This window comes from Rattus rattus, chromosome 2 (assembly GCF_011064425.1).
Source record: "Rattus rattus isolate New Zealand chromosome 2, Rrattus_CSIRO_v1, whole genome shotgun sequence".
NCBI lineage: Eukaryota > Metazoa > Chordata > Mammalia > Rodentia > Muridae > Rattus > Rattus rattus.
In genome coordinates, this window is record NC_046155.1 from 2,927,294 (window position 1) to 2,946,171 (window position 18,878).

At 51.8% G+C, this 18,878-nt stretch overlaps 1 protein-coding gene across 1 annotated transcript in view; it reads right to left on the reverse strand.

Moving 5' to 3' along the window:
• Sptbn2 (spectrin beta, non-erythrocytic 2) overlaps positions 1-16,977 on the reverse strand; it is a 33,854-nt gene extending 16,877 nt beyond the window's left edge. The window contains 14 exon segments of the mRNA XM_032891221.1: positions 417-1,287; positions 1,508-1,661; positions 2,967-3,269; positions 3,563-3,721; positions 4,283-4,400; positions 6,288-6,475; positions 6,603-6,715; positions 9,139-9,254; positions 9,618-9,698; positions 9,843-9,934; positions 10,722-10,895; positions 11,259-11,410; positions 16,802-16,919; positions 16,921-16,977. Of these exon segments, the coding sequence (XP_032747112.1) occupies positions 417-1,287; positions 1,508-1,661; positions 2,967-3,269; positions 3,563-3,721; positions 4,283-4,400; positions 6,288-6,475; positions 6,603-6,715; positions 9,139-9,254; positions 9,618-9,698; positions 9,843-9,934; positions 10,722-10,895; positions 11,259-11,410; positions 16,802-16,919; positions 16,921-16,959 (2,678 nt within the window). The 5' untranslated portion in view covers positions 16,960-16,977.
• Between the last annotated feature and the right edge of the window lie 1,901 nt (positions 16,978-18,878).

The window sequence follows — 18,878 nt, forward strand, 5'->3', positions numbered from 1 at the left end:
ACCAAGCCTAAGTTATAGCGCAAGACCTTGGCTCGCTATTCTAAAAGCAAGAGCAAGGGAGATGACCCACTGGTTAAGAGCACTGGCTGCTCTTGTAGAGGACATAGGTTTGGTTCCCAGTACCCAGTTTCAGAGGCTCTAATGCTCTCTTCTGACCTCTGCAGGCACCAGGCACAGGTAGTACACAAACATACATACAGGCAAAACACTCACACACATGGAAGTACTTCTAAAAAAAATACATACAGACGAAAACTAAAAGAGAAACAACAGGACCTTCTAAAGAGATAATACTTATGACTTAGAGCAGTTAAGACGCAGAGAAATGTAGCAGGCAGTTGACAATGGTACTTGTATCCCTGTACCAGGTCCCCAGCTCACATGTGATACACCTCAGAGAAAACAATGGATCTTACCTCTGTTGGACCACCTCCAGGTCCTCCAGGCGCTCAGGTAGGGCCAGCCCGTTGAGCCACTGCTCCTTCTCCTCTACCCAGAGCCCACAAGCCCCGGCCTCGCTGAGCATGGTATAGAACGCCAGGGCTGCTTCCAGGGCTCGTGCACGCTCACCTGCCCGGGCCTGCAGCTCCTCATAGTGCTGCTCCAGAGTGGGCACCCTGCCCTGTACCTCAGGTGTGTGGCTCAGTGCAGGTGGCAGGGCTGCAGCCTGCTCCCTCAAGGCATCCAGTGTAGGCCGGTGGGCTCGGATCTCCTCCTCAAGGGCCCTGTGCTGCCTGGCCAGGGCCTGCGTGGAGAACTCATCGTGCCCTACCTCAGGGCTAGATACCAGGCGTAGTGCGTCCACCAACCAGGCCTCCATGTCATTGGCATCTGCCTGGAACTGGTAGAGGCTGGCAGCCTGTGCTAGCCGCTGGGCTCGCTCCTCGGCCAGGGCTTCTAGTCGCTCCCACTGGGCCTGGAGCTCTGCTGCACGGGTTGAGGCTTGGTTAGCTCCAGGGTGGCCCTCGGCAACTAACTGCTGACCTTGTTCCAGGGTGAGCTTCAGGGGCCCCAGGCGGCCACTCATCTCACCCCGTAGGGCTGTGTGCTTGTTGAGCAGGCGGAGGACACCAGTCAGGTCCCGGCCTGTCTCAGCTGAGGCCAGGAGGTGCTGCTGCTCCCGAACCCAGGCCTCGGCCTCACCCACTTCCCAGAGGAACCTCCAGAGACGACGGGACTCTTCCAGTCGGGCCCTTCGAGTTGCTGCCAACTCGCACAGGGCCTCATAGCTCTGCTCCAGAGTGGCTACCCTCTCTGACACTAGCTGTGGGTCACATGGTCTATACTCTGAAAAGAAAGAAAAGCCAGAGGTCCAGGGTTTTAGTTGCTACCCACCGGGCCTTGTCATGACTCACCCCAGCTCACTGTGGTAGGTCTCCCTTCAGGAGCTAGCCATCACTGTTATCTACCCATCAGTGATCCTGCCCCCCAAGTTTTCCCAAGCGACAAGCCTATCTTCCCTGTTTCCTAGTCCTTCCGGGCCCAGCCTCCCTCAGCCCATTTTCACCTTTCCCGGGGTCGCAGAAGCGCAGGGCAGAGGCGCTGACCGCTCGCACCCTCTCAGCCTGAACTGCGATGTCCGCCTCCACCAGTTCGTGTAGTTGCAGTAGGTCTTCCACTCCAGCCAGATGCTTGCCCAGGTCCTGAGACTGCAGCCGGCCCTGCGAGACGCACACGGCATGCAGTGCCCATCTGAGAACTGCCAGCGCCTGCCAGCGCCACCTCACTGCACCGTCCTTCCCTCTCTGGATGGCTCCACGTTACACTGAGCATTCTTGTGAGCCTGCATGCACGCACTCGCGCACACATACGCACACATACGCACACACACACTCTCATACACACGTGCGCGCGTGCACACACACACACTCTCATACACACACAGGCACGCGCGCGCACACACACTCTCATACACACATACACACATACACACACACGCACACACACACACTCTCATACACACACACATACACACATACACACACACGCACACACACACACACTCTCATACACACACAGGCACGCATGCACACACACACTCTCATACACACATACACACGTGCGCGCGTGCACACACACACACACTCTCATACACAGGCACGCGCGCGCACACACTCTCATACAAACATACACACATACACACACACGCACACACACACACTCTCATACACACACAGGCACTAGCGCGCGCGCACACACACACACACACACACACACACACGTGCGCGCGCACACACTCCTCATTCTGTTCTCACACTTGGTCCTTTATCCTCAGTCGCCCTCCCATGGAAGTTTTCTCATGAAGCCCGCTTGGGAATCTTTATTGTGACTCAGCTCAGCTCCAGCGTCATAGATGCCCACTACTGTCACTATTCCAGCACCCTTCCGTGTTGTCTCCCGGACCCACCCTCGAGCCCACCTCTCCCCTGGAAGATGGAAGTCTGTTTCTCTACTCCCACTCCTGCTGCCCACAGACCTTCTGCACACAGTAGCCCAAGGGGCCTTTTTAGAACAGGAGCTAGAATAACACCTCTCCCTTTCTTTGAAACGAAACCCTTTAAACACTTCAGTAAAATCCAAATTCCTTGACCAAGCCTGTGGGATTCTAGTGGAGTCAGCCATTCCTCCCCTTTATAGCTCCTGTTCTACCTTTTACCGTCCCCACATGCCCCCACTTGCACAACCCAGGGCCTTCACCTCATTATTCCTTCTGACCAGGACCTGCTCTCATCAGAGCTCTCTGGGCTGGCTCCTTGCCTCAGTTCAAAAGGCCTTCTTTGCTCAGAAAGGCCTTGCCCAACCACCTGCCTTAGAAGTCCCTGCTATGTGGTTGTTTTTAGCAGACCCTTTGTCCCTTAGGCTGGGAGTCCCATAGGGACAGTAGTGCATGCTATGAGGAGGGGCTGAGTGGGTGAGGTAGACAGCCACACCCCAGGACCCTGCCCAGCTGAGTCAGCCACTGCTACCTTCATCTCTGCCATCCAGTCCATGAGGTAGAGCAGGTCCTGAAACACCTTCTGCAGCTCCAGGTTGAGAAGGAGCCGCTCACGGCGGGCGGCCACCATCTCTCGTAAGAAATCCCAGAGCCGGGCCACGTTGTTCTGCCGCGCCGCAATGCGCTTAATGTCATGGTAGTGCTCAGCGGCCAGTTCTGCGGCTACGGCGTCCACCGCTTGCACCCGGCCGCTGTAGGCCACAATGTCTGTCTCAATGGCTTCATGCTTCCGCACTGCTGCCTCCACTGCTGCCAGCTCCAGGCCAAAGTTGTCCTGTGACAGAGGAGGGGAGGGGAGCATTGAGAGCCAAGGGACAGGGCCTCTGCTTGCTCTGTCTATTCCCCAGAGCACACTGACTGCCAGAGCCAACTTTAAGTAGTGGCTCTCTGTCCCCTCTCTATCTCCTCATCCTGCCTCGCTCTCTTTTCTCCTGGGCAAGCCTTGGGCCCACAGATCCTGGGTTTCCTGCATGGAACTGTTTTATCCTCTTGCCACTCTGCAGGAACCCTTCCCTGGTCCTGTCTCTCTCTCTACCAGCCTGGGTGTGTCTGAAACATGAGTCCTACCTGGGAGACAAGGCGCTGGTTCTCACTGAGCCAGGTCTCCCGCATGGCGGCCTTGCGGTCGAAGCGAGCAGCCAATTGCTCCAGCTTCTCCTGGCGGATCAGCTCCGTGCGCAGGGCCAGCTCTCGCTCATGTTCGGCTTTCTCTAGCCGCTCCCAGGCCTGTGAGGTACAAATTGGATTAGTACAATGGGACCGGGATAGAGGTCAGAAGGCTATGCTATAGAAACATAGACCTGCTGGACCCAGTTCAGTGTCACAGAAGCTGGGTCTAGCAGATCCACGAAATGTCCTCGCCGAGGCACCTGTGCCTGAAAAGGGAGAGGTTCCGGGCGCATTGTGAAGCCACATAATAACTGTTTGCTTCTGGACAAGGTATGAGGTCATCTATGGAAAATGTCTGATTTGTCTACAGAGGTTGGACTCTGTGGGCAAACCTTAGTTTCCCTGCTTTGGTTTTACAGTTCTGTTTGTGAAAGACAGAGGTAGAGACAGTGAAACGGGGCATGTTGAACAAAAGCCTGATTTATGTCGTGGCTCTGTATGGAGAGTGAGGGGAAAGAGACCACAATCATAGGAGAGGATAGCAGAGTCAGGTATGGGCGTGTGGGCAGCGGGGCAGGGCTTGGTGGAGGTCAAGAAGGCCCCGGGTCACGAGAGGCATGAGAAGTACACAAGCCAAACATGGCCATCTGTGGATGTTAAATTAAGGGAGGCATGGACCTTGTTGATGTCCGAGATGAGCCGGCCTTCGCGTGGTGTGTAGACTTTCTGGTTGTTGGCCCGCAGCTTACTCTGGATGGTGAAGAGCAACACCTCCAAGTTCCCTTTCTCTGTGAACCTGCAGAAGAAGTCGAGTTGAGATCAGAGGGATCAGAGGCAAAGACTGCAGGGGACCCGAAGCCTCAACTCTATGGCACAGAATATCCATGCTGCTTTTCTTCTCAAGGAGGCAACACAAGCTTTTCGTGTGAAAGCGAAAAAAACCAAACACTAGCAGGTAAGCCAAAAGGACAGACTTCTTTTTTGTTTTTGTTTTTGGAACTATGTAGACCGAGCTGACCCTGATCTCATAAATCTGCTTCCCTCTGAGAGCTGGGATTAAAATTGTGTCCCACCCGCACTTTGCTTCTCTTTCTTTTGGGGACAGAGGTCTTGCTAGGTAGCCCAGGCTAGCCTTCAACTCATAATCCCCCTGCCTCAACCTTTAGAGGTTTAGGTTTAGGTTAGCATCACTATGCTTGGCTTAAGAACATTATATATCTGTCTGTCCATCCATCCATCCATCCATCCATCCATCCATCCATCCATCCATCCACTTACTTACTCACTCACTAACTACAGGTCAGGGCCTCATGCATGCTAAGCAAATGCTCTACCACTGAGTACATCTGCACCTCTTTAAGGGAACTTTCCGTCTCATCAAAGGTCTCACTAAGTTACCCAGGTTGGTTTTGAACTTGAGCTTGTGACCCTCCTGTCTCAGCTTTCTGCGTAGTCTGGACCATAAGCCTCAACTCCAAGCTCAGCAGGAACATCATTTTAAAGTAGCCAAAAGCTCTATGGAAACGGTGGCTGTTGTTTCCATGCAAGCACTACAGGGAGCTACAGTAACCAGAGCTCAGTGACCAACAGAGTGGCCGTGACCAGGGCCTTAGCTCTCGCCCCTTCTCAGCACTTTGCACATGGTAACTTCCCATCACGGTCTCCGTTCTCTCCTCTGTTTTCCAGAGGAGGAAACCAAAGACAAACAAGCTCTACAAGTTCTCCACCTCACAACAGTAGGGTGGCAGAGCCAGGATTTGAACTCAGGCACTTTAAACTCGGATTCTTATAACTTGGCTGTGGCTTGTGAAGAACTCTGCAGCCTACTTCTTCGACTGTGGCAACCTTTTCATGTCATTTGGGGGCTACTATCTTCTGTTGGTTGCTTCGTGAACATGACTTATTTTTCCTACATTACAAAGGTCATGTTAGAGTGCCCTTGAGATTTCATCTTTGCTGAACGCCCCGGAGTATTTTCCAGGCAAAAGACACACACATGCAAATGCACACGCAAACGCACACGCACAGGCACGCACACACACTCACGCACACCCTTGCCTGTACTATATAGCATTGCTAACAGCCATCTTATACATGAAGAAACAATTATTTAATTATCTTTGTGGTGCTCACGCTGTCAGCCACACCATATACTACTAGCTGCTGACTTGCCTATCAGGTCCAGTCCTGTCTATTCCTACACTGACACTACACTGTTGCATGGCCCCAGCTTGTCTATATGTCTGTCGTCTGTCTGTCTGTCTATATCCCCCACCCTCATCTCCAACCCCTCTGCAGAACTCACTATGGCTGGCCTCAGAACTCACAGCAAAATCTTCCTGCCTCAGACTCCCAAGTGCTGGAATTCGCAGGTGCAGCCACAGCGGCTGGCTCACAACCAGTAATCTTTATCTGATGGGTTTCACTGACTCGACACGCCACGGCAATCACTCTTCCATGGCATGCTTTTGGAAAATGGCTAGTCATTAGAAAATGTGTTTTGGAACAAGCGTGCTGTCTGGATGCTTCCAGCACTTTGAGAGGTGGGAAACTTAAGCCTTGGCTGCACTTCTGCGCTACCAAGTGTCCCTCCCAAAAAGCCGCCCTCATTTAGGCTTTCTCTCAAGTGAGCACAGCTCTGGGCAGGCATGCTCTGGCAGGGTGGGGCCCAGGGGACACCTACTTGGGTGGCTTCTCCACCGTGCGGTAGGAATTGAAAGACTGCAGCTGGTTCTGGACGCCACTCAGGGAGTTGGCCAGCTGTCGGTCATTGAGGGTCACAATCGTTTGCTCGATCCACTGCAGCAGTTCAGAGGCCAGGGACTCATATTTCTCTACCAGGTGTTCTGCCTCCATGGCATGGTCCAGGACCTGTGGGACAGGAGCCAGGCAGGTGGGTAACTCACCCAGGGCGATGGCTCTGCCCAGTCCCATTTTAGGAGTAAGCCCTACACCAGGCCTCCTCTGGCCCTATGCCGCTGTCTCACAGGGAGAGTACCTTGCCAATCCTTTTGCCTTCCACAGCCAGGGCCTTCATCTTAGAGAAGTAGTGGTAGTAAGTGGCCACATAGGTGATGATGGACTTCTCATCGGGTTGGTCTACGTTCACATCTGAGGAAAAGGACCTGGGTGAGGCAGACATCACACACCCGCCTCCCTTCCAGAAGTAGCCCAAAACCGGACCCACTCACCTCATGCCAAGAGCCCCCCCAGCCCTCCAGAGCTGACCCATCTTTTCAGATACCTTTAGAGCAGTGGTTCTCAACCTTCCTAATATTCTTTGATACAGTTCCTCACACTGGGCAGTGGTAGCCACACCTTTAATCCCAGCACTCAGGAGGCAGAGGCAGGCAGATATCAAGGCCAGCCTAATCTACGGAATGAGTTCCAGGACAGCCAGAGCCACAGAGAAATCTTGTCTTGAAATGCGAAAACGAAATGCAGTTCCTTGGGTTACGGTGATCCCCAACCATAAAATTATTTTCATTGCTGCTATGAATCATAATGTGCTTATCTGATATGTGGGATATCGGATTTGCGACCCCTGTGAAAGGGTCAAACCCACAGGTTGAGAGCCTGTGCTTTAGAGCCAAGTAACAACTGAATCATTCCAAATGCCTCTTGGATATGGTAAGGGCCTGCTAAGCAGAGGGGAGGGGGAGGGAGAAAAGCCCAGGTGACATTTTACCCAGAATACTTAACATACAGTAAAGCTGGCTGTTTATAACAAAAAGCAAGCAAAAAATACAATACCACTCCCAGGTGGTGGATCATGGACCCCTAGGCTAGAGAAATATCTAAAGAGTTAATGGGTTAAGGGACATTGGGACAGCCATTGTAAGCTAAGCCTCCTGAGTCTGGCTGGGTGCAGCACAGCAGAGACAGATCCAGCTCCCAAAGTTTAGCCATGGGTATAGCCAAGGGGGTAAGTACCCTTCAGACCTGGCATTCCCTCCACTCAACCACAGCTGTCGAGGACTTGGCATCCCTGAGCTGTTGGACTTGGGCCACAGATTCCTATTCTCAAAGGCCAGACTACGGGACTGGAAGCCCCTCACAGCCTTCAGAAAACACCCAAGCAAGCTGGAGCTCCTGAAGTCACAGGACCCTTCACTTTGCTCCCGAGTTCTGCAGAACAGCTGTGCTTTGCAAACTTTCTCCAAGGAGCTTTGCACTTAGCCTCACTCTGTGTCTAAGTAGCCAAGACACTGAGTGACAACTGGGTGTCATATTGGTCATTCTGAACTAAGGACCAGGAGACAGGGGTACTGGGGGGATAAAAATCAGGGAGAAAGAATTAAACGAGCCAGACATGCTAAAAAAAGGAACACTTCCAACAGGGGCTTGTGGGCTGGCTCTCTGCCCTTTTCTGGTTGCACCCAGATTGCTCTGCCCTGCAGAGGCGGCCGGGGAAACAGGCTCCAGAGCTGGGCTGAACCTGAACCTCAGCTATAACAGGTCCATGCCCTTCAGCAGGTCACCTGATGCCCTTCAGCAGGTCACCTGACCTACAAAAGGCCCCATCTCTTCCGTAAACTGAGGACAATGTCACAGGGGTGTTGTCAGGACAAGTAAGGGCTGTCAAGCGTAGTACAGCACCAGGTACAAAAGTAAGAATCTTTAACCTTAGCGCCCCTGAAGGCAGTCAGCAGAGGCATCTGACCATAGGCTCATTCAAAGGTCGTATAACTAAACTAAAAACCCTAGAATTTTTGAGTAAATCATGAGAGATCATGTGAACCAAAGTCCTCTCATTTTCCTTTTCAAAAAAAAATTTTTTAAAGATTTATTCATTTATTATATATAAGTACACTGTAGCTGTCTTCAGATACACCAGAAGAGGGCATCGGATCTCTTTACAGATGGTTGTGAGCCACCATGTGGTTGCTGGGAATTGAACTCAGGACCTCTGGAAGAGCAGTCGGGGCTCTTAACTGCTGAGCCATCTCTCCAGCCCTCCTTTTCAAATTTTTACTTATTTTTGTGGTGTTAGAGCATGCACAATGATCACTTTACCTCTGCGTTTCATTCCCAGCCCTAGTAAGTAGGCAAAGCGACTGGTTCGAAGCCATACAGATGCTCTGGGCTGAGGCAGAACCTACAGCCAGAATTCTCTCTGAGGCAGGGCTCCCTTTGGTTTGAAGTAGAGTCTCGTGTAACCCAGGCTGACCTCGAACTTGCTCTATAGCAAGGCTGGGCTTAACTTCCTAATCCTCCTGCTGAGTGCTGGGATTGCAGTACAGGCACCACATGGGCACTTTCTATTTTTGAGACACAACTTTCTTTTTTTTTTCTTTTTTCTTTTTTTCGGAGCTGGGGACCGAACCCAGGAGACACAACTTTCTTATCATAAAAGTTATCCTTTAAAAGTATATCGTTCAAGCTGCTTGGAGTCTATGCCAGGCTATGGAAACCATTGCTACTACCTCATTCCAGAACATTTGCACCCCTCCACTGCTGCTGCCGGCCCTCCCCTAGCAACTGCCAATTTGCCTCTGCCTTCCCTACAGCTGTCAGGCAGAGCGCTGGCCCACCTTCAGGATCCAGGAGCTTCGTCAGGCCAAGTTCCTTTTCAGCCAGATTGAAAGCATTCTGCAGATTGTAGTGTGCATTACACTTCTTCAGGGACTCAAAATCCAACAGGTCTGGCCTGGGGGTGGGGGAGGGACACAGAAAACATCAAAAGCATGACTGAGCCTAAAGGAAAAAAAAAGCAGATTTGTTCCTGGTTGCAAACACCCCAAGCCCACCCACGGTACAGCACATATCCCTGGCTCCTCTCCCACAGTCTTTTTTCCTTGGTTCTTTTTGAGACAGGGTCCCTCCTATGTAGCCTTGACTGGCCTGGAACTCTCTATGAGACCAAACTAGAATTGAATTTACTATTCTACTTCTGCTTCCCAAGGACTGGGATCTTTCCCTCTATAGCTATGCTATAGCTCAGCCACTCTCCTGGCCTAGCTGTGTGCCCCTGGGCCATTAACCCATGTGTTCAGTAACCTCGCCTTCTTACCGGTGTTTGTGCACAATGGCATTAAAGGCCAGCCCATCTCTCCAACTGGTGGTAAAGTTGTGCACATTGACATTGGGATACCTATAAAAGAAGACCAGGAAAAAAAGCAGTGGATGCTCTGTGATACACGGCAGGGCTCAGGCTGTGAAGCCTAGCGCCCATCCCTCCTGTACAGTCCAGTCTGGGCGAGGTCATTCCCTATGCCCACACTGCTGGGCCTCTCACCCTGCAGTCTTCATCTGGCACCACAGCAGCAGGGCGTCCTTGGCTGACTTCTTCTCCTTGTTGTCTTCTGTCTCCACACTGATGTCTTGGATCTGAGGAAGTAGTAAGCAAGACCGTCATTCCCTAGTGGGTGCTGTGGTGTAATTCTCCAAGAGAATCACGGAAAACTGGCCTTTAGGAATGCCGTGTGATGGGCTCAGACCTGGGCCCTCCCATCCTGGGCTAGTGACGTGCATTATTGGGTCCAGTAGATCCGAGGTGGGATATCAATGTAGTGGAAGTGCCTACAAGTGAGGGGAGCTGGTTCTGTGGAGAATGCTGGCAAGACCCCAGGTCAGATGCAAAGGCAAATTGACAGAGAAAGTTCTAGATGCTCGATTTTTTTTTTTCCTTTTGTTTTTGAAACAGAGTTTCTCTGTATAGCCCTGGCTGTTCTGGAACTCCATCTGTAGACCAGGATAGCCTCAAACTCACAGAGATCCATCTGCCTCTGTCTCCCAAGTGCTGGGATTAAAGGCATGCACTACCCCGTCCTGGTTTAGATGTACAATTTCTAAGGTTTATTTATTCTTTTATTTTTACGTGGATGGGTATTTTGCCTGAATGTTTGTTTGTGCACCACGCATGTGCCTGGTGTTCACACAGGCCATAAGATGGCATCTTGAACTTGAGTTATAGGTGGTTGTGAGCTACCACATGGGTACCGGGAACCAAACCCGGGTCCTCTGGAAGAGGAGCCGTTACATTGCTCTTGGCTGCTGAGTCGTCCCTCCAGCACCTCAGTTTCTGTATTTATCTTGTCGTGGACGTCAGTAACAGTGTGAGGGTAAAACACTGGTCCGTGCCCAATTTACACCTCAGACACCACTTGGAGGATACCTGAAATCGGAGGATGACGGTCCACACTAGCCCAAGGGTCAGACGGTGGTTCCCATCCACAATGTCGTGGGAGCCCATGTTTTCCAGGTGCACCTTCTGCTCCTTCAGGAACTGCAGGGCTTTGTCGACATTCTCCAGGCAGTGAATCCGCATCCGGCCCTTGGTGGGTTTTGGCTGTCAGGGGACAGGAGGGTGCATGAGACACGACTTTTTTCAGCACCCTGCCCCATACCTCCCATTATCTCCCTCAGGGATCACGGGGTCAGAGCAGTGGTCAAGGAGCCCAGACAAGGTTACAGATGAGGCTTGGGCAGATTAAGATTCCCAAGGGAATTAATTGCACTCCGAGTGGGTGGGAGAGGAAACATTTTCAATAGGGTCACTGTTCCTGTTTCTCCATGTAGCAAAGCCCCTTGGAATGAGACCATCCTCTGGGCAGAGGAGCCCTGGTGTTTAGCTCTGCTTCCTATGCCCCACCCCCAATGGCTTGTTCTCTTGGCCAGTCTCTGAGGCTCCCTCCCTCTTCCACCGGCTCACCAGGGTCTCTCCCGAGAGCACCTCCAGGAGCCTCAGGAGGTTGCGCCCGTCCCGCAGGTCGCTGTACAGGTCTCCCACCCGGCATGTCACCCGGGCCAGGTGGGAGTTCACCCACTTGGTGAAGGTTTTCTTCTGCACGGCTTCTCGCTCATCTGCAGTGGCAACAAGGAGTCATTTCTGTCCTCCAAGGACAGTATGCCTGCTCTGAAACACCAATGGGCAGGGTATAGGATGGGGTAATCGGGATGCCCGAGAGAGCGGAAGTGACAGCTGAGGTCGGCAGGGTAACCCAGTAATCTATCCAATTCAGAATGGAAAACACGGATGGGCTCATGAGCAAAAGAGAAATAAAGCAAGACACACGAAAGACAGGATGGAGCCGGGCAATGGTGGGTCCCGTCTTTAATCCCAGTGCTCCAGAGGCTAAGGTAGGTGAATCTCTACCTTATACCTCGAGGCCAGCCTGGTGCACAGAGTAAGTTTAAGGACAGACAGGGCTAAACAGAGAAACCCTGTCTCGAAAAACCAAAAACGAAGAAGGAGGAGGGGAGGTGGAGGAGAGGAGGAGGAAGAAGAGGAGGAGGGGGAAGGAAAGGAGGGGAGGGGGAGGGGGAGGAAGAGGGGGAGAAGTATAAAGGAAACTGCCCAGGGGAAAGGCGAGTCTGGGATTAGGCTTCATGCTGTGGTAGTATTGAAATACTGGGCAGCTTACTCAGTGCCTTGGTTTCTCCATTTGTTGGATGAGCATGTCACTTCCTACTTTATTGGGTCACTGTGGCAATTAAGTGACATACATCTAGCGGATGCCCAGTGCAACATGGCTCCCTACTGGAGGAGCTTCGGACAAGGCCACACTCTCCTTCTGTTTCAGGTGTGGACAGGGAGAAGGTGTAGCCTGTAAATATGGCAGCAGATCTCACAGATAGCCTCAGTGGAGAGGCTGTGTGGGTCTTTAAAGCCCTGGTCATGTACATAAAGGTAAGCTACTCCTACTCTCAGGTAGAGTTGCACAGTTAGCTGTAGAGGATCTAAGTCTAGAACACCAGTACCCCAAGATTAAGAAATAATTTATAAGAATTTACACCGGGCATGGTGACACATGCCTTTAGTCTCAGGAAGCCTAGGCAGGAAGATCTCTGAATGCCAGACCAGCTAGGGTGGATCTCACCAAGCAGTGAGATCCCATCTCAAACAAAAACAAAAGAACAAAAAGGGGGGGGGCTTGCAAGTTCAATGGAACAGTTTGGCGAGAGTTGAGTGCCAACCTTCAAAAGAGGCAGAGCAGACATGGTAGGATAACCTCATCCCCGGGGCGCTCCTGACAAGGGAATGCTATGCTGTCAGGTTGCACAGGAAACTGATGGTTACAGACTTTGTAAATGTAGAAGGAAGGCATATGCTCTGTACTGTAAACTACTTTGGAGGCCAGGATTCCTGCCAGTTGAGAGTCCCAAGTTAAGGACCCAGCCCAAGTTGGAAGTGTGTAGAGTTCTGTTTGTCCCCACCTCAGCTCCAGCACCTCAGAAATTTAGACTCATCCCTTAATTTCACATTCCCGTGCACCTCCCCCATAGAACAACCACGCACCCAAGTCTATTCCTGACTTCCTCATCTCCAATTCCTGTGCCGATGCTAAATCCGGGGTCCTAATCACCCATGACGACTCTGGGCCCTTTTCAGGATCTCCAGGCCCTATATGACTTGAAGACAGCTTAAGTCATCTAGACATTACTGAATACAGGGAGACCTCCCTGACACCCAGCCCACTGGTGTGAGGCACACAGGTAGAGCAAAAATGGAAAGTGTACCTAGAAAGACCTGGTAAATCAGGCCACCAAAGTGTAGCATCACAAGACACCTACCGCATCCCTAAACACACATACCATGACATAAACTTATTTGGGCCAAGATGAACATTCTTGTTCAGGCATCTATGGGACCTGTGCGTACAAACCCTCTCCTACGACACATGCTCTCCCATTCTCCACACGGCCTTCCTTCACACCCATTTAGAAGCCCAGGAAAACACATAAAAGCCTAGGTCCTAGGCCTCTGGGCTACTGCCCTTCTCCTGTTCCTTAACAAGGCAAGCATGGGCAATCCATGAGGGGTGAGCTGCCAGGAGAGTGCTGTGGCCTCTCTAGCTGAAAATATTAACCCTCCATCCACACCACCTTTGTACCTAGCAGGGCACCTCAAGGTCACACCCCTTATGGCACCCTGTCTCCCACCCCCAGTCTCGTACAGTGGGATTCCAGTTGTCCACATGCCTGGATTCTCTGGCTACCTGTAGTGATTCCCTCTAAGCTTCACCACGTTGTCCCTCAACATAAACATTTGAGTCACAGAAAGCGGCAGGCATGGGTTCTGGGTCTGCTAGCTCTTCCTGCCCCAGGTTGGGCCCCTTTGGCACAACAGGCTTCCCTCTGCCCAGGGAAACTCACCTTGAAGCTGTTTGAATCGTCCTTCCAGCACACTGGCATACTGAGCAGGATTGATGAAGGCAGCTGGTGAGAGCAGGACGCCTCCAGGGTTTTGAGACCCTTCCACAGCCTCATAGTAAAACTCACCAGCCCCGTTCAGGCCATTTCCATGTACCCTGCCCGCTCCGTTTGTACTCATGGTGCCTACTGCCTCCTACTCAGCCTGTGGCCCAGAGTCCATGCTCCCCTGCCCGGGCAGGGCCTTGAGTATGTATCCCCTGAGCCTGTGCTGGGGGCTCCAGAAAAAGGCTTCCTCCGTACCCGGTGGGTGGAGTGGTTTCAAGGATGCTGGGAGTTTCAAGGAGTGGGGGAAAAAGTTATGGGATGCCTCAGCTTCTGAGACAGTGAGTGAGGCACACCTGGTTGTAGGGAGAGGAGACAGAGGCAGCTCCAGACAAACAGGTCGGACAGTGGCGGGGGAGGGGCAGGCTGCTTAGGAGGCGGAGCCAGTTGGGGCGTGGCCAGGCCCTGCAGGGGCGGAGGAGGGAGTTGCCAGCACCCAGAGACCTGTTCGTCAGGCTACTAGTTGCCCAAGACCAGGGAAAACCTGCCAGAGGAGGCCCCAAAGCAAACTCCTGCTTTCAGAAGGTCTGCAGGTGGGCCAGCCTCTCTGGGCATCTCTAGGTGGGCTTGTTCCAGGACCCCTGAGCTTTGATCTCAGCCCTGAGAGCAGAGAAACACGGAAACAAGGAGATTCTGGAAGAGAAGCCAGGTGTTGACTTCTATGGCCTCCTCTGGGGAGTAAGTACTGTGACTGTCCTCCAGTACCAGCTCTTTTCCAGCTGCCCACCAGGCTCCCTGGTCAATATCCCAGCCCCTGTAGACCCTAATACTGGGCATGCTGTCAGGTGCCCCTAATACTGGGCATGCTGTCAGGTGCCCCTAATACTGGGCATTGCTGTCAGGTGCCCCTAATACTGGGCATGCTGTCAGGTGCCCCTAATACTGGGTATGTCTATCAGGTGCCCCTAATACTGGGCATTGCTGTCAGGTGCCCCTAATACTGGGCATGCTGCCAGGTGTCCCCTAATACTGGGCATTGCTGTCAGGTGTCCCCTAATACTGGGCATTGCTGTCAGGTGTCCCCTAATACTGGGCATGCTGTCAGGTGCCCCTAATACTGGGCATGCTGTCAGGTGCCCCTAATACTGAGTATGTCTATCAGGTGCCCCTAATACTGGGCATGCTGTCAGGTGCCCCTAATACTGAGTATGTCTATCAGGTGCCCCTAATACTGGGTATGTCTATCAGGTGCCCCTAATACTGGGTATGTCTATCAGGTGCCCCTAATACTGGGCATTGCTGTCAGGTGCCCTTCCTCCCTCTTCTTGGGCCTCAGCTTCCGCCACTCTCAGCCCACATTTGTTCCTCCTCGTCTTTAATTATTTAGGGTTTATTTGGCACCTACTGAGTGAATGGCACTGTACAAAGCAATGCCCATTCACGGATGCCTCTTCAGGGGAATAAATACTCAATGAAAGCACGGAATGTGTGCGCACTGGTGTGAGCGTGCACTGTGACAGTTCTGATTGGCCCGGGCCGTATATGCAGAGTTTGACAATATTGGGAAGTATATGTCAAATGCTCAGGCATGGTAGCAGTCCTGGGTGACATGTGGCATACTCACATGACATGGTGAGAGTTTTGGGTAGCACCTGTCATATGAACTAGACCTGGCAAGTTTATTGGGTGGCATGTAGCATGTGCACATAGATATCAGGATCACATTGGTTGGCATGTGACCTGTACAGACAGTGACAGTTCTGGGAGGTACGTGTCATTGCAGATACCATGAAAGTTTTGGGTAGCATGTGCACCCTCACATCAGTGACAGTTGATAGAGAGTACGTGAATCTACACCCAGGGTACCAGACTCACTTCTCCGACAGAATTGACATTTTCCATGCCTGCGTTTTCTGTCTTCCCTGAGCTACTGAAGTACTAATGAGTATTTCCTCAGCTGGCCTTCAGGCCCCATTAGGAAGATACCAGAATAAAGTGATCCATGAACCCAACAAGCTGGAACCATTGTCTGAACCTGGGCTGGCTGACTATAGCTTCCTGGGAAAGTCTTTAAGAATCATGAGTTTCCGGACTACATGTCTAAAGATTCTGAAGTTCATCTTCTTGAGAACCGATATTTGTAAAAAAAAAAAAAAAATAAAATAAAGAAAATCATCTAGGCCTCCAAATCTCTTCTGCTGGGAGCTGCACACCGGGAAATCACTCCTTAAGTGGAAGTAATGAGCTTTCATATTGGAACTGGCTAGGCCATGGGCAGGTCAGTGGGAGGGATGAATGTGGAAGGTGGCCTAGGTGGGTGGCCTTAGGGTGTGTAGGTGACTCAATCCCAAAACAGCCACTGGCTGGTGGTGGTGTCGGGTGGCAGCTGCACTCCTGTTGCTATGACCACTACCCCTCCACCCCCATGCAGGAGGCCTGTCAGACTGGTTTGTTTGTCCCAGCTCAGCTAAGGGGAGAGCCCTGGCCACAGGGGAGGGCAGGGGCCGAGGGGAGTGGTGGAGCACAAGCCCTGAGAGAATGAGAGGGCAGCTGCTGAGAGAACTGCTTCAGGGAACAGGTAAATAACAGAACTGGAGTAACAGGCAGCAGGTAGGAGGGGGCGGGAGAGCACCAGGAAGATAATGGGCCAGGAGGGGAACAGGTGTGGGAAATGACAGCAGAAATAAGGGAAGGTGAGGGAGTGGTGGATGGGGACAGAAATGACAACTGGAGTAATAAGGCAAAGCGCTGCAGGGACAGAGATCTGAAGTGGGGCTAAGGTCATGAAGCTAAGCTCATCCTCCCAGCTGACTCCTTCCAGGGGTTAACCTGTGTGGCATCTCTAGGCTAGGGGAGAAGGCAGCTAGGGGGTGTTGTACGCTGCATGAAGTTTCCCCTTGAGGTTGGAATCTGGTGATCAGGGGTCTGTATCTGTTTCTTCAGAGCAGCAGCTTAGAAAACGCAGCAAGTCTTCCCATAAAGACAAAAGGTTCTGCATCCCAAGCTCATAAACCCACCCCTACCAATCTCTTTCTTCACCTCCCTGCCCCTCCTTACCTGCCAGGGCCTTAATTCTGGACCTCTCAAAGAGGCGGGCTGAACTGCTGTCATTGTCCCAATCTGAGTCGGGCAGGTCCCAGCGGTTGTTGATGTCACTGTACTGGCCCTGGATCTCCTAAGCTGTCGAAGTCAGTGGGTGACAGGGTGCTGCTCATGGTGGTGGGTGGCTTCCTGTTCCTACAAAAACACGTGGCTGGTGAGGAGCCGGGGAGGCCGAGCCGTCACTCATCAGGCCTTTCTTCTTGTTTGTTTGTTTGTTTGTTTGGGTGTTTCAAGACAGGGTTTCTCTCTGTAGCTATACCTGTCCTGGAACTTGCTTTGTAGACCAGGCTGACCTTAAACTTAACCCTGCCTCTGTCTCCCGCGTGCTGGGGCTGAAGGTGTGCACAGCCACGCCTGGGTTAGCCCTTCCGTCTGCTAGCTCTAACTCTGCTTTGCTTTGCTGGGGCCAGAGTTTATGGCTGAGTAGCCTTCTTTTGTTGGTGAAAATCAGCCCCCCAGTGGGAAGTCACCCTGAGGGAGTGGCTAGACAGGAACAAGGAGAGACAGCAGCACAGGAAGGAAGGAAGGCAGGCAGGCAAGCAGGCAGACAGTGCCTGGTAGGGCTTCAAGGGCCACGGCCAGAGTTCCATAGGGCAGAGCAGGTATGCTGAAGGAAGCATAGGTCTTAGGGTAATGCACACAGTAGCTATGAGTCCCCTTGGGTAGTAAACAGAAAATGATGTTTTCGGTCTCCAGCTCTACTCTTGTTCTGATTCTTCATTACAGGTTCCTGGAGATTAAAGACTCAGATCTGCTCTAGAGCTGAGATATCTACCACAGATACATAAAGATGGCCGTACGGAGACAGGCAGGGACCAAATGTCTAGGTGTTCATGGGACACAGCATGGTTCTTACCTCTGGGGTTCCTTTTTTGTTGCTTAGAAAATGCTTTCTAAGTTCTTTTTTTTCTTTTCTTTTCTTTTTTTCGGAGCTGGGGACCGAACCCAGGGCCTTGCGCTTGCTAGGCAAGCGCTCTACCACTGAGCTAAATCCCCAACCCCGCTTTCTAAGTTCTTAACAGATGTCAGTTGTGCTGTGTGTCCCTGTCAGTCATGAGCAGAGGGCCTTCCCTGACTCAGAGATGAAGCAGCCATGCTGCGGCTGATGTTAACCCACTGGCTCAAGATAATGTGGCTTGAAGCTACAGTGCTAGCTTTTGAAGCACGATTCTTTCTGACTTTTAAAAAGAGCTTCTCGCCCTAACTGTTTTTCCGTTTTGTTTTATGGATATGGAAGTTTTGTTGCGTGTGTGTGTGTGTGTGTGTGTGTGTGTGTGTGTGTGTGTGTACCGTGTGTTTGCTTGGTGCCCAGAGAGGCCAAAAGAGGATGCTGGATCCCCTGGAACTGAAGTCACAGACGGTCATGAGCTGCCATGCGGGTGCTGGGAATTGAACCTGGGTCCTCTGAAAGAACCACCACTGCTTTTGACCACTCAGCCCCTTCCTACTTTGATCACAGACTCTGATTGTTACAGAGAACATCTCTCTGACCATCCCAGAGCCTGTTAGCAGTGTCCTGAGGAACCAGCACTCAGCCTCCTATGGCCAGGTATCTGGATCACGCATGCTTGCCAGTTCTGACCTTAACTTTAAGCAAATACACTCTGTCCTCAAATGAGCTTCATTTGCTGCAGGAGATTTTTTTGGAAAGTCTGTTAGGTTCAAAGTTCTCGTGTAATACAACATTTAGTAGCCAATCAAGGGAATGGGGGTTGCAAACTTTAACAGAACTCTAAATCCTACACTTTCCACTTTCCCAATATCTCTTCAACACAGGCATTTTAAACTCATAGGCAAGGACTATGACCTTGGCAAGACCTGACCTGGGAAGAAAGGAGAAAGACTTCTCTCGAGGTCTGGAGAAGGCTGGGTGGTGAGCTCCTTGGTGGAGAGGATGGTGTGCTCACACGGGCACAGAGAACTCGGCTACTGTGGTTCCGGAGAGCTGAGCCTGGTCTTCTTTAAGGGCAGGGTTGCCCACCTGACTCACACCAGGATTACCCTGGGAGTGGCATGAAGAAAGTGATTTCCA